General features: G+C 41.4%; 2 protein-coding genes across 2 annotated transcripts; both read left to right on the top strand.

Moving 5' to 3' along the window:
- The first annotated feature begins 4,259 nt into the window (after positions 1 to 4,259).
- Positions 4,260 to 7,248, top strand: LOC100551872 (endonuclease domain-containing 1 protein-like). Its single transcript, XM_008110289.3, has 2 exons — positions 4,260 to 4,682; positions 5,816 to 7,248. The coding sequence occupies exons 1-2, from the start codon at positions 4,401 to 4,403 to the stop codon at positions 6,338 to 6,340; spliced, it is 807 nt and encodes a 268-aa protein (XP_008108496.1). The 5' UTR covers positions 4,260 to 4,400; the 3' UTR covers positions 6,341 to 7,248.
- Positions 7,249 to 7,372: 124 nt separating this feature from the next.
- Positions 7,373 to 13,328, top strand: LOC100551672 (endonuclease domain-containing 1 protein-like). The gene is made up of 3 exons (XM_062983316.1): positions 7,373 to 8,466; positions 10,255 to 10,557; positions 12,370 to 13,328. Exons 2-3 carry the CDS (start codon positions 10,276 to 10,278, stop codon positions 12,979 to 12,981), a joined length of 894 nt encoding a protein of 297 aa, XP_062839386.1. The 5' UTR covers positions 7,373 to 8,466; positions 10,255 to 10,275; the 3' UTR covers positions 12,982 to 13,328.
- The last annotated feature ends 1,814 nt before the right edge of the window (positions 13,329 to 15,142 follow it).

Genomic DNA, 15,142 nt, shown 5'->3' with positions numbered 1-15,142 from the left:
AAACGTCAGGAGAGAATGCTTCTAGAATATGGCCAAACAGCTCAGAAAATTCACAGCAATCCAGTGATTCCGGCCATGAAAGCCTTTGACTGCATTACTTTCTACTCCATTGGATTCTTTTAAAATGAAGAAACCAGATTTGCGCCAGATAGGATTATCAAATGCCTGGGGATATTCTAAAAGGAGAGATGCATACTCTATTCCTGTCCCCTGTCTGGAGCTTTGAAATGGATAATAAATTAAAATAACCTGAATATAACCCTTTGTTCTGAACAAAAAGGATTGGCTAAATAATGAAACCCTGTCTTCACAAGGACAATTCCCAATCGGCACCAGTCTATCTTATCTATGTATCCAATTGGATTTTATTCCTTTATCGCTTTTCTCTTTTTTATTCTGAGGATCAGGCATTTCCATTGTATGAATATTCATACGTCTCGGTGCCCCTAGGCTTGACCAGATTGGTTATTTACTTATTTCATTTCAAAGCCATTTTACTCCCATGGCAGCTCCAAAGGAGACACTAAAGTACGCAGAAATCTATAATACGTGTAAAGATACAGTTGTCCTATTACTAACTAATATACAGAATAGAACAATGATAACAGACAAATTATAATCCTTACAGGCGCATGAGTAATACACAAATACAAACTGTTTACAGCATTACATCAAACGTTATATTCATGTTTGTATGTTTTTTCAGTAACAAATAAGTATGTTCAATAACTGAGTACAACACTTTAAATTCCAGTATTGTCCCACGTAGATAAACGTCTTAGAAATGCTTGTAAACTATATTTTAAAAAGAACATAATAGATTTGCTGTTGCCAGCACCCAGTAACATTAAACAATTTCTCATTGGTTTAACACTCAATTAAGCAAAGAAAAAAACTTACTTCCACTAAGGAGTAGGATCATTATCCACAATTGAAATGCTATAGCAGAGCCACAAACTCCTTTACAAAAGCTGCAGAAAAGTCTACAACAAACGCTTGAAAGAACCTTCAGAAGCTACCTGAAGAAGGGATTTTGATCCAGAAACAAGGGTTAAAAAATACCTGGGAATCCTTGTTTCCACATTCCTTTGTTCTACATTCCTTTATGGTTTACATTCCTTTTGCGCATCTCCAAAGCATTAACTTACATGGGACTATGATAAATTTATCTAAAGTGTGAACCACAATATACAGTTGTTTACTCCTTTGACCAAGCATTTCTAAGACGTTTATCTACGTGGGACAATACTGGAATTTAAAGTGTTGTACTCAGTTATTGAACATATTTATTTGTTACTAAAAAAGCTCCAAAGGAGACTCAATTTAAAAAAAAAACCCTTAGTATAAAATAAAACTGAGCACTCCATGTTAAACAGTATAAAATCAGGTAAAATATATACAAAGGTTAAACAAAATAAATACAACACACTGAAAACATTCATCTGAACTGTATAGCATTGAAAATTCTCAATTGCCTCAACCTGATTTGTGCAAAGGTTCAAATCAGCTCAAGCAGCAAATTGAATGAAGGTAGTTTATATCAGGCCTGGGCAAACTTGGACCCTCCAGGTGTTTTGGACTTCAACTCCCACCATTCCTGACAGCCTCGGGCCCTTTCCTTTTCACCCTCAGCCGCTTAAGCGGCTGAGGATGAAAAGGAAAGGACCCGAGGCTGTTAGGAATGGTAGGAGTTGAAGTCCAAAACACCTGGAGGACCAAAGTTTGCCCTTGCCTGGTCTAGATCAAAGAAAGTATCGCTCTATTCCTCACCTGGAAGAATACTGTCTCCAGTTCTGAGCAAAATAATTCAAGAAGCATATGGATGAGCTGGAACATGGGCAACCAAAATGCTCAAAGGTTGAACCAGGGATTTCTCTGAGGAGTTGCTTGGGGAGCTGGGCTTATTTAGCCTGGAGCAAAGAAGGATTAGAAGGGACATGATAGTCATGTTCAAATATTTGTAAGGATGTCATATTGCGGTGGGACATCAGCATTAAACAAGCTCGTTCCTTCCCTTCAGATGGCTCCCACCATGTTACCTCTTGGATGTCTCGTTTCTAAGCTAAACATACCCAGCTCCCTCTGTTGTTCCACACAGGGCTTTATATAAAAATATACAAACACATGCATTTAATAATATTTGAAACATAAACATGATATGAAAAATGAGGAGGAGCTTTCGGTAGAAAAAAGTCGCTTCCTGATAAATCCTGCCATGCCTTTTCCATGCTTTCTCTCACCAGTATCTTCTATGCAGAAATTCAAGGAGTGGTTTCTGTTCTCAAGGTCTTCCAGATAGAAATGCTAATTTGGGGCAAGCCAGATCTTTATGGCTGTTTTAGATAGAGACCTATCACCACATCTGTTGTTTTACAACACCTGTCATCCGAATAAACACATTCCTCCACCCGATCTGCCACTTTCACTGCCAGGGCGGGGTGAAGGGTACTTGAATGCTCCTTTATAAGATCCCCAAACAAAGAGCTATTTCACCAGATGTTCAGCCTCCAGTACCAAATCCAACATCTCTAACAAACTGGAAGCATTCTTTCGCTTTGTTATTTTTCTCTGTTCTTTCCTCATAGGTTTTTCCTCCTCTGGAACGAAATTTCCAAAGTGTAAGGTAAGTCCTGAACTACAAAAGGCCTGGTTCTCCTAGGACGACTCCAAGCCTTGCTTAGTGCCTTCAACTTCTAAACCAAGATCTAACATCTGTCATATATCACCTGGCTAAAAGATTAAGGGTTCTTTGATGATATTATAGCAAGCATGAACACACTTCGACCCTCCAGGTGTTTTGGACTTCAATTCCCACTGGCTGTTAGGAATTGTGGGAGTTGAAGTCCAAAACACCTGGAGAGCTGAGGTTTGCCCATGCCTGTAGCCACTTTTGAAAGGTGACCAGGTTTCAATATAGACAGTTCTGCTCTAGGCCACTATTTTTGTCTAGTCCATACATAGGGTGCATCTTCGCTAGAGAATTAATGCAGTTTGACACCACTTCAGCTTCCATGGCTCTGTAATATGGAATCCTGGGATTTGTAGTTCTCTTTTCAACAGAGAAGGCTAAAAGCCTTGTCAACCTACGAGGGTTGAATGAAAAGTAATGCCTCCACCTTCGTAACTCCTCAACAGTTGGCACTACTGGTATGTGGAAGGTCCTGGCTTGTTCAGTAGACTCTCCTCTACAGTTAGTTCCATTTGGCGGGAAGCCTTAGCATTGAACGGTTGTGTTGTTAAAGTGTGAAGTATGGAACCCTGTGCAGACGGTCGGTCAATGTGACTTAAGCAACGTGCAGTCACTGAATTCCTGACAGCAGAAGGTGTCACCCCATGGGAGATCCATCCAAACTGTTTATGGGGATTGTGTTAATGTGAGTCCTGTGTGTCGTTGGGCGAATAAGTTTCAAGATATTGAGGTGGAAACATCTGACTTGCGTGACAAACAAAGAGTCTATTTATTTATTTATTTACAGTATTTATATTCCGCCCTTCTCACCCCGAAGGAGACTCAGGACGGATCACATTACACATATAAGGCAAACATTCAATGCCTTAACATAGAACAAAGACAGAGACAAATGCAAGCTCTGAGCTGGCCTCAAACTCATGACCTCTTGCTCAGAGTGATTTGTTGCAGCCGGCTGCAGCTGGCTGCTCACCAGCCTGCGCCACAGCCCGGGCCTGTGACATCTTGTGACAGCAACCGCCAAGTTTCACAAGCAAAAGGTTGACAGATTGATTCAGGATGATTGTCATATCACTCAGAGAGAAATTTCAAGCATAATTGGTATTTCACAAGAACGTGTGGGTCACATTATTGCTTTGCTTGGCTAACGGAAGATCTGTGCACAATGCATCCTGTGAGACGCTGGTTGCAGAAACAGAGTGTAAACTTCTTCCATGACTGCTTCAGAAAACTCGTTCATCATTGGCAGAAATGTATCCAATTGTCTGATGATTATGTGGGAAAGTGAAAGAGCACATTCTAAGGATTATTTCTGCATTTGATTTATTAAAATATTCCCATCCAAACCCAAATAACGAAGGTGGAGGCATTACTTTTCATTCAACCCTCGTATGTGTCAGGGCTGTTCTATGTGGGATGTTTTCGGCCCAAAGATAGTCAAAATATAACATTTTCTATTATGAGGAGTCTCAGGTATCTTGGAACTAGTCTTTAGAGCACGCATGGTCAAACTTTGGCCCTCCAGGTGTTTTGGACTTCAACTCCCACAATTCCTAACAGCCTACCGGCTGTTAGGAATTGTGGGAGTTAAAGTCCAAAACACCTGGAGGGCCAAAGTTTGCCTGGTGTAGAGGCATCCCTGGGATGTTGGAATAATTTTTATAATAATTGACTTATCTTTCAGACACAACCTCCGGCGGCACAAATAACAATGTTGATGCAGGCCCTGCTCTTTGTGGCAGCATGTTCTTCCCTGCTTGCCGAGGCCGAAGTGGTGCAGGACTTTCAAAACTGCCTCGAGTTCTTCTTGGACAAGACGCCGCCAGATGCGTCTCTGACGCCCTCCAACCCTGCCAGGATCTGCCAATTTTACAAGAACATCTACCGTTATGCCACCATGTACGACACAGAGAAACGCATTCCCATATACTCCGCTTACAAGTGCAAACCTGGCAAGGGTCAGAGGTATAACGGCTGGATGATAGAGCCCCAGGTAAGATCACTTGTCTGCTCTTTTAAAAGCTCTAACTTCCCTTCACACCATAAGTGTGTTTACTTTTGCAAAGCCTCCCAAGGGAATGTTTTGAAAAGAGAGACACCCTTGCAAGTCAGGAAGAAGAAAAATATATATTCATTAATTTCATGAAAGCATTTCCCCCTGAAATATTTGTTAAACTCTCCTACAGATATATAGGCATTAACCCCTTGCAAGCTTTTGCAATCCCTATGTATCTTTATATGTGTATCTATCTATATACATTAATTTTATATATGAATTTCCCCTCATATGTTTTCAGGTCTTTGCAAATCCTTTATACATATAGATCCATGTACCTGTGTATCTGTAGCCATACATATACATTATTTTTATATATGATGATGATGATGATGATGATTATTATTATTATTATTATTATTATTATTAGGTTATTGTTGATACCATATTGTTTTTGTTGCCCCTACTTTTCCACTTATAGAGCTAGTTTATTGCTTTTCTTTGAAATACGGTAAATATTCAAAAACATTTAATCTACTGATGCCTCAATTAATTAAATTTTATTGGTATCTACAGTAAAGTCTCACTTATCCAACGTTCCGGATTATCCAACGCATTTTTGTAGTCAATGTTTTCAATACATAGTGATATTTTGGTGCTAAATTTGTAAATACAGTAATTACTACATAGCATTACTGAGTACTGAACTACTATTGAAAACATCAACTACAAAAATGCGTTGGATAATCCAGAACGTTGGATAAGCGAGTGTTGGATAAGTGAGCCTCTACTGTACTGTAAATAAATAATAAATAAATTTCATTCATTTTTATTACCTTCCCTATCTGGTCACTACGGTGTTTTTTGTATTTTGTGTTTTTTGAATGTTATGTTGATAATTGTTTTTCCTTACTTATATTGGTTTTAACTGTAATATTTTGTTTTTTGTTTTGGGTTTGGCCCCATGTTAGCCACCCCGAGTCCCTTCGGGGAGATGGTGGCGGGATAGAAAAATAAAGTATTATTATCTATTATTATTATTAAATTTCTGGGAGTTGAAGTCCAAAACACCTGGAGGCCCAAAGGTTGGGAATCAATGCCTGATCAGATATTGTCTTTGTACGTTTCAGCTTGTAGACCTGACTTTAGGGAGGAGCATGGAAGACGAGCGTGAAACCAACATCGCTGCTTCGGGCGTGGAAAAGAACCAGGCCACATTCAAAGATTACGCTCAGGCCTTAAACACCGAAAAGGGCCACCTGAACCCCGTTTGCCACCAGCCGGACGAAGACAGCCGAGCGGCCACCTTCACCTTGACTAACGTTGTGCCCCAGTTTAGCAAACTCAACGAAGAAGCTTGGGCCAGCTACGAAAAGAGTGTCAAGAAAGAGGCTCAGCTCTGCAAGGACTTGTATGTCATCGTAGGAGCCGTGCCCGGGAACGAGTATATCGCCGGCGGCAGGGTCAATATGCCCAGCCACATCTGGTCCGCGGCCTGCTGCGTGCGTGAGAAGAACCGCAGAAACGCATGGGGTGCAATCGCAAAGAATGACGAGAACAGTGTCGAGCAATACAGCTTGGAGAAACTCAAGAAAGAGCTGGCTCTGCTCTACGGGAAGGAAAAGATCGACCCTTTCAACAATGGATGTAAATAACCCAGGGGTGAACTGTAACAGCAAATAGATCAAGCCTGGGCAAACTTGGGATGTCCAGATGTTTTGGACTTCAACTCACACCATTCCTAACAGCCTCAGGCCCTTTCCTTTCCAAAAGGATTGTAGTCCTTTTTTTCAGTTGTTTTTTTTTTTGAGTTTTTTAAATGTGGATCAGAAAGGTCTAGGTTTTAAACACACATACTCTGCAAACAGTTTGATTCCAATTCGCATTGGACTACAATCCACCTGATGAAGACTCTTTTGAGTTGAAACTGGTTGTGGTTTTGCAGTCTACTATCCATAATAAAGAAACAAGAACAATCATTATATATAAGAAGGGGACTCAATTTGTGTATGTGGAACAATCAAAGAACTAAAGAACATTTATTGTTTATGAGAAGAGGAGTAAATTCATCCTTCAAAAGAAAAATATTGTTTCTACTGTGAATGTAGCAGCTGGTTAGTAGCCAGCTGCAATAAATCACTACTGACCGAGAGGTCATGAGAACAAAGCCTGGGTCGGGTTAGGCTCCCAACCATTAATAGCCCAGCACGCTGTTGACCTAAACAGCCCAAAAGACAATTCCATCTATCAAGTAGAAAATCTAGATACTGCTTTATGCAGGGAGACTAATTTAACTAATTTACGATACCATAAAATTGCCATGAGCGCACGGAAAGGAATGAGGAAGTATTACCATCAAGGATTCGGTGTCACAAGTTGAGCATACCGTCATGAAGCTGGAAAATGTTAAATTGCCTCTGTGTGTGTCTATATATCATATGTCTAATGTCATTGAATGTTTGCAAGGTATATGTGCATTGTAATCCGCCCTGAGTCCCCTTTGGGGTGAGAAAGAAGGGCGGAATATAAAGATTGTAAATAAATAAAAAAACAAATAAGGCATTTCCACTATGTGTCTGTGGGTGCAAGCCCTAGGAGAGATATTTTTGGAAGCAAGACCTGAACATCTCAGGCTTACTTGGTACCAGTACTTTTCTTGGCAAAATCATATCCAATGGGTTTAGTTGAAGCAGGTAGAGACACATATTGCCGAAGGCTTGAGGAGCAGCATGACACAAGGTGCATTCGGTAATGTCTACAGTAGGGTGGTCAATCTCCCTCATTGTCACCATCTCTTCTATTGTAGTAGTAGTACTAGTAGTAATAGATCATATCCTCAGCTGCTGTAAGAAAATCGCACGGACAGACTACAAACAGAGACACAACTATGTGGCCCAAATGATTCATTGGAACTTATGCCTCAAGTACCACCTCCCAGCAGAAAAGAACCCTCACAAACCTGCAAAAGTATTGGAAAACGAGCACACAAAGATACTGTGGGACTTCCGAATCCAGACTGACAAAGTTCTGGAACACAACACACCAGACATCACAGTTGTGGAAAAGAAAAAGGTTTGGATCATTGATGTTGCCATCCCAGGTGACAGTCGCATTGACGAAAAACAACAGGAAAAACTCAGCCGCTATCAGGACCTCAAGATTGAACTTCAAAGACTCTGGCAGAAACCAGTGCAGGTGGTCCCGGTGGTGATGGGCACATTGGGTGCCGTGCCAAAAGATCTCAGCCGGCATTTGGAAACAATAGACATTGACAAAATCACGATCTGCCAACTGCAAAAGGCCACCCTACTGGGATCTGCCCGCATCATCCGAAAATACATCACACAGTCCTAGACACTTGTGAAGTGTTCGACTTGTGATTTTGTGATACAAAATCCAGCATATCTATCTTGTTTGCTGTGTCATACAATAATAATAATAATAATAGAATTATAATTATAATAAAACTTTATTTGTATTCCGTCCTATCTCCCCAAGGGGACTCAGGGCGAATTCCAACATAACAATGGCAAACATTCAATGCCTCCGTAAAACCAAAGCATTGTAATGCACCAAAGGATTCAAGCCATTGTTACCAAGTATGCTGTCAGAGCGCATTATGAACTCATCCATGTTCTGAGTCAACATGCCCATGAGGAGCCTTTTAGCCTTGGTAGCAGTACACCAATCATCTACATCTACACGCAACCGAGTAAAAGAGAATATTCTTGAACAAACATATGAATAATGAAAAGATAGCGAACCTGAATAATCATGCAAGGTAATGATTTGTTTGCAAACCCAGGGGAAGGTTGGAGCAAAATTGCTCTGTTGAGCTGCTCTGCCAAGACAGAATATCTCATGTACAAATGTTTCTCGTGTATGGATGGAAAAAATAAATTCCTGCCATTCTGGTCAGCTTGAGGCTGCTTGTCTTTTCAAAAGGTAGAATGGTTCTACATAATACAGAAGATGCTGAAGATCTATCCAAATCATCTAGGACACGTGTCAAACCCAAAGGCCACAGGTCAAATCCAGCCAACCATGTCATTTTATGTGGCCCTCCAGATGCTGGACTACAACTCTGTATTCCTCATCATTAGACATAATAATAATAATAATAATAATAATAATAATAATAATAATAATAATTATTATTATTATTATTATTATTATTATTATTATTATTATTATTGGTGCTGTGCCAAAAGATCTCAGCCGGCATTTGGAAACAATAGACATTGACAAAATTACGATCTGCCAACTGCAAAAGGCCACCCTACTGGGATCTCCACGCATCATCCGAAAATACATCACAGAGTCCTAGACACTTGGGAAGTGTTCGACTTGTGATTTTGTGATACGAAATCCAGCATATCTATCTTGTTTGCTGTATCATAATAATAATAATAATAATAATAATAATAATAATAATAATAATAATACAGTAATAATACTTTATTTTTGTGTCCCGCCACCATCTGCCCAAAGGGACTCAGGGCAGCTAACTTGGGGCCAAGCCCAGAAAAGACAAAGTGTATACAAGTTAAAATATAAAACAACTAGCTGTGCCCGGCCACGCGTTGCTGTGGCGAAGTCTGGTGGTATGGGAAATAAAGTATTGAGGAATTAGTGGTAGTTAAGGTAAAGGATAAAGGTTTTCTCCTGACATTAAGTCCATTATAAATGGGTTATATAGCTGTGTGGAAGGCCCTTGACTCTACACTGCCATATAATCCAGTTAAAATCTGATAATCTGTATTTTATAGGCAGTGTGGAAGAGGCCTAAGTGAGGCCTAACTGCCTGTCCCTTGGGCAGAGTGGGTTGCTAGGAGACCAAGAGGGCGGAGCTTAGCCTTCTAACTGGCAGCAATTGGATAAAAACAATTATTCATCTCCCTCTAATTAGGATTTTATTTTTCTTTTATTTTTGTTGTATGAACGCAGAGGCATGTATGAGGGGTTATGCTGCCAAGTTTAGTGTTTCTGGGATGTGTGGTTTTGTTGTTTTGTCCTAGGCCGAAATTTCATTACCCTTTTATATATATAGATGTCTCCAACTGTATTGCTGGCATGTCTGCATATCTACATGGGGCGCCCTTTTACCTTCCCGCTGAAGTGGTACCTATTGATCTACTTGCATTGAATGCTTTCGAACTGCTAGTTTGGCAGAAGTTAGGGCTGACGGTTGGGAGCTCACCCCGGCTTGTGGTTTCGAATTGTCAACCCAGATTTCCTGCAGCTAACAGTTTAACCCTCTGCGTTACCCCCACAGTTCTCAGTGTTTATACCACATTTTTTAAAATTAGCTTCAAGCTCATCTTTCAGTCTCTTTTGCTATCCACCAACATTCTGTTTTCTCTTCTTGAATTGAGAATAAAGCTACTTCTTTAGGAGAAGCGACTGGGCGTTCAAATAATGCAGCAAAGTCCAGTGAAGTCCAGCAAAATCATTGCTTCAATGCTTTGCTTCTTCCAGAACTCCACTCTATGAATGAAGTGTGAGTAGAAATTAGATAGTACACAAAGAAACGATAATTATTTGACCAATACAACCGTCTTTCTTCCAGACACAGAATCCCACCATAAAGATGTTCTTATCATTCCTGCCCCTTTTGGTTGCATGTTTTCCAATACCTGGAAAGGGCGAAGTGGTAGAGGATTTTTCAAACTGCCTTGAGTTCTTCTTGGATCAGAAGCCACCAGGAGAGTCCCTGACCCCCGTCGACGACGCCAGGATCTGCCAGTTCTACAAGAAGGCCTACCGCTTTGCCACCATGTACGACAAAGACCAACGCGTCCCTATATACTCGGCTTACAAATGCAAACCTGGCCATGGCAGTGAAACCGAAAGGTGGATGATAGAGCCACAGGTAAGAGAACTTCGGACCCAACTAGTCCAAGAGACTGGGTTGCTGTGAGTTTTCCAGGCTGTATGGACATGTTCCAGACACATTATTTCCTGATGTTTCACCCACATCTATGGCAGGCATCCTCAGAGGTTGCGAAGTCTGCTGTAAACTAGACAAGTGGGGTTTATATATCTGTGGAATAATGTCCAGGGTGGGAGAAAGAACTCTTGTCTGTTTGAGGCAGGTGTGAATGTTGCAATTGACCACCTTGATAAACATTGCAGCTTCAAAGCCTGCCTGCTTCCTGCCTGGGGGAATCCTTTGTTGGGAGGTGTTAGCTGGCCCTGATTGTTTCATGTCTGGAATCCCCCCGTTTTCAGAGTGTTGCTCTTTATTTACAGTCCTGATTTTAGATTTTTTTTTTTAATACTGGCAGCCAGATTTTGTTCATTTTCATGGTTTCCTCCTTTCTCTTGATATTGTCCACCTGCTTGTGGATTTCAGTGGCTTCTCGGTGTAGCCTGGCATGGTGGTTGTGAGAGTGGTCCAGCATTTCTGTGTTCTCCAATAATATGCTGTGTCCAGGTTGGTTCATCAAATGCTCTGCTATGGCTGACTTCTCTGGTTGGATTAGTCTGCAGTGCCTTTCAAGTTCCTTGATTCGTGTTTAGACAGTGCTGTGTTTGGTGGTCTCAAAGTAGACTTGTCTACAGCTGCATGGTATACGGTAGACTCCTGCAGAAGTGAGGGGATCCCTCTAGTTCAGGGGTCCCCAAACTAAGGCCCGGGGGCCGAATGTGGCCCTCCGAGGTCCTTTACCTGGTCCCTGTCCTAAACTTTAGAGCTATGTCTGAAATGACTTGAAGGCACACAACAACAACAACCCCAATTTGGGACTATTTCATCATAGTTTCCACCCCCCCAACCGTCTGAGGGACTGTAAACCAGCCCTCCACTTAAAAGGTTTGAGGACCTCTGCTCTAGTCCAAGAAATCTGCTATATCACTTATAAATGCAAACCTAGTGATTGCAACAAAGATTAAGAGTGGGTGATAGAGCCTTAAGTAAGGGGAAATTTGGCTGTCTAGTAGTCAAAGAAGTATCTAGCACACTTGCCTTCTGGGAGTGCATTTTTCAACAACAGTAGGTATGCTTTAGGGTCAGCATTAATCAGAAATAACTTGAAGGCACACAGCAATAATGTGTATTGTCCTTAACCAGATAAGTCAGGGCAAACTTGTTACGGTTTTTGTGTTATGCAATGAAATGTTTAATTCATTGTTGCTATGTAAGTGTGTGTATTTGCTCCAGTAAGCATTCCAGTAGTCAAGTGGTTAATTGCAGAGAGCCCTGATTTATGGCTAGAAGGGCAAAGCATCAAGACTTCCGTTTGTGCTACTTAGCAGGAAGATATGTCATAGACTGTGGAATGTGGGTTGTGGCTTTGGTTCACTGATAAGAGCAAAGGAGAGACTCCATTAATTGCTCTTGCAAGATGTCTCTGAGCAGCTCTGGCTGTTTACTTTGTAAATACTTGTAAAATAAAGATGCTGGGATTGGCAGATAAGAATGGCTGTGCTGTCGTGTTTGTTGGTGCCGCTTAGTAGTTACTAAGTGGTCTAACGGGTGAGGGGAACTACCTCAATAATTCAGGACACCGGTTTCCTGTCAAAACTTCAGCCCTCCAGGGGTTTTGGACTTCAACTCCCACAATTCCTAACAGCCTACCGGCTGTTAGAAATTGTGGGAGTTGAAGTCCAAAACCCCTGGAGGGCTGAAGTTTGCCCATGCCTGAGATAAGTAATAAATGTACTTATCCTTCCTGTTTTTCAGCTTGTTGGGCTCAATTTTGGAAGAAGCATGGAAGATGAAGACACAACCCAAATTCCCTTGTGGCAGCTTAAACAAAGCCAAGCGGTTTCAATTGACTACAAATACCTTCTCGACTATAAGAGGGGATATTTGAGCCCCGTTGTACATCAACCTGACGAAGATAGCAGAGTTGCGGCATCCACTTTGACCAACGCCGTCCCACTGTATACAGGACTCGAATATTCATGGAGAAACTACCAAAACGGTATCCAGGAAAGCGCTGGAAAAGCTCATGTCTGCCATGATCTGTATGTCATCTCCGGCGCGGTGCCCAGCAGGGATGCATATGTTTTCAGCAACAGAGTCAACCAGCCCAGCCACATCTGGTCTGCCGCCTGCTGCGTTCATGAGAAGAGAGGCCGGACCTCCTGGGCTGCCATTGCAAAGAATAAAGAGAATAAAGTCAAGCAATGCAGCCTGGATGAACTGCAGGTCTTGCTCACTAGACTCTATGGGAAGGGGGACGTTGATCTTTTCAACAATGCCTGCAACACAAACCGGGCTGCGCATAGGCGCCGCTGCCTTTGGAGCCAGAAACTGGGCTCCTTCTCCAAAAGATGCGGAACAAGGTGATCAAGACATGACACTTCATCCTGCCATCGGTTCTGTTCACCTGCTTTCCATTTGCCTTTTTTTGAAAAGGGGATAAATAGCTGCTTTTTACTACTACCTTATCTGTTACTTATTTCTCTTTGTGGAATGTCCAAAATATTTAATATTGTTTTTAATATTGTGCCATTTTGTAATCATATACCCAGAAAGTCATTTTTATATTTGAAATGGTATAAATGGTAGAAATGTTTATAACTGAATGTTTTTACTATGCTGCTTTACTATATATCTGTGTGTTACCTAATGGTTTGTTGACTGTAATAAAGGCTACTGATGTTACTCCTGTTGTGGTAATCTCTGAGCAGTTAGACTCAATTTAACCCTCTCTGGGGGAGATTCCACCAAAATCAGCAGAGTAGCAAAAGCAAAGCTTTCAAATGCAACAGTTACTTACACTGGGTGAGCAAGAGAAGCCTTTAGGATTGCAATGGACTGCAAAGTCTCAATAAAAGTTCAAAAAAAAAGTATTTATTCAGGTAAAAAGAACTCCATTGTAGATAGAAAGGCTTGGGAGCTGTCTAATCTACTCTAGACTGGTTTCTAAGGAAAAATAAGAAAGGAAAAAAATAACAAACATCTAAATAGTTACATCTTGCCAGGAGAGATGGCAGGATGCTTCTTGTTACCTTGAAGAACAAAGGGAGAAAAAGAGAGCCAAAATGGTTCCGACCTCGTGGTCCAGTTTATTGGGGCCATAAAAGACATTCTGACCAATGAGAAGTTAGTGTCCCTGGAGAGTCACATTTCTGCTAACTTCAAAGTAAAGGATGTGACGTATACAGGATAGAGTGAAACACAGTAAAGCCTATCTAAGCATGCTTTGGAAACAGGGAAAGAATTCCCTCAATCTAACTCTATCATCTATCTAACTACATCTAGACTTGAGTAGTCCAGGATGATTTCCCAACAACTCCCTTACCACTGTTGTTAATACCATACCATTGTTGTTCATATTGTAAGACAATTACCTTCAAATATGGGTCCTGGCTCAAGAGGAAAATCAGGCAGAAAACCCAGTCTCGTGAGAGATGCAAAAAGCAAAGTTTATTGTTATCACAGCTATGATAAGGCAAACAGCCGTACACACCCTAAAGGTCTGTATCATGCAAATGGCCAGGAGCCTCCGGTGGCCTAGGGGATAAAAGCCTCGTGACTTGAAGGTTGGGTTGCTGACCTGAAGGCTGCCAGGTTCGAATCCCACCCGGGGAGAGTGTGGATGAGCTCCCTCTATCAGCTCCAGCTCCATGCGGGGACATGAGAGAAGCCTCCCACAAGGATGGTAAAACTTCAAAACATCCCGGCATACCCTGGGCAACGTCCTTGCAGACGGCCAATTCTCTCACTCCAGAAGCAACTCCGGTTACTCCTGACACACACACACACAAAATGCAAATGGCTGCTGCAAAAGCATGTCGCAACAAACAACGAATATATATCTTGGCTTATCTAAAATTGACCAATGGCTGAAGGTCTTCCTCACCTTCCACACCTACTTTGGCACAAGTGATACCAATGACCTAACTTGTTTACTCTGAGCTTTCTTCTCTCTTTAGAACTTTCTGGAAAAGGCACCAGCTCACAGGAAGGGAGGGGCACAGGGTCCATGTTACCGTACTACTTTGGTTCATGCAAAATGTTTACATGGTCTATATAAAAGGCTTAATATGATGTATGCAGGGGCAAAGCCATATATACAAAAGTTCACCATTTTCTGGCTTATGGTCCCTTCAGTATGTTGCTGCTGTCTTAGGGTACATCTACACTGTAGAATGAAAACAGTTTGATACCACTTTAACTGCCATAGTCCAATGCAGTAGAACCCTGGGAGTTGTAGTTTGGCTAGGCACCAGCACTCTTCGTCAGAGAAGGCTATCTAAAATTACAGCTCCAAGGTTTCCATAGCATTGAGCCAAAGAAGTTCAAGTACAGTAGAGTCTCACTTATCCAACACTCGCTTATCCAACGTTCTGGATTATCCAACACATTTTTGTAGTCAATGTTTTCAATACATCATGTTATTTTGGTGCTAAATTCATAAAAACAGTAATTACTACATAACATTACTGTGTATTGAACTACGTTTTCTGTCAAATTTGTTGTATAACATGATGTTTTGGTGCTT

This window comes from Anolis carolinensis, chromosome 5 (genome assembly GCF_035594765.1).
Source record: "Anolis carolinensis isolate JA03-04 chromosome 5, rAnoCar3.1.pri, whole genome shotgun sequence".
Taxonomy (NCBI): Eukaryota; Metazoa; Chordata; class Lepidosauria; order Squamata; family Dactyloidae; genus Anolis; species Anolis carolinensis.
This window is presented reverse-complemented; position numbering and strand designations above follow the sequence as displayed.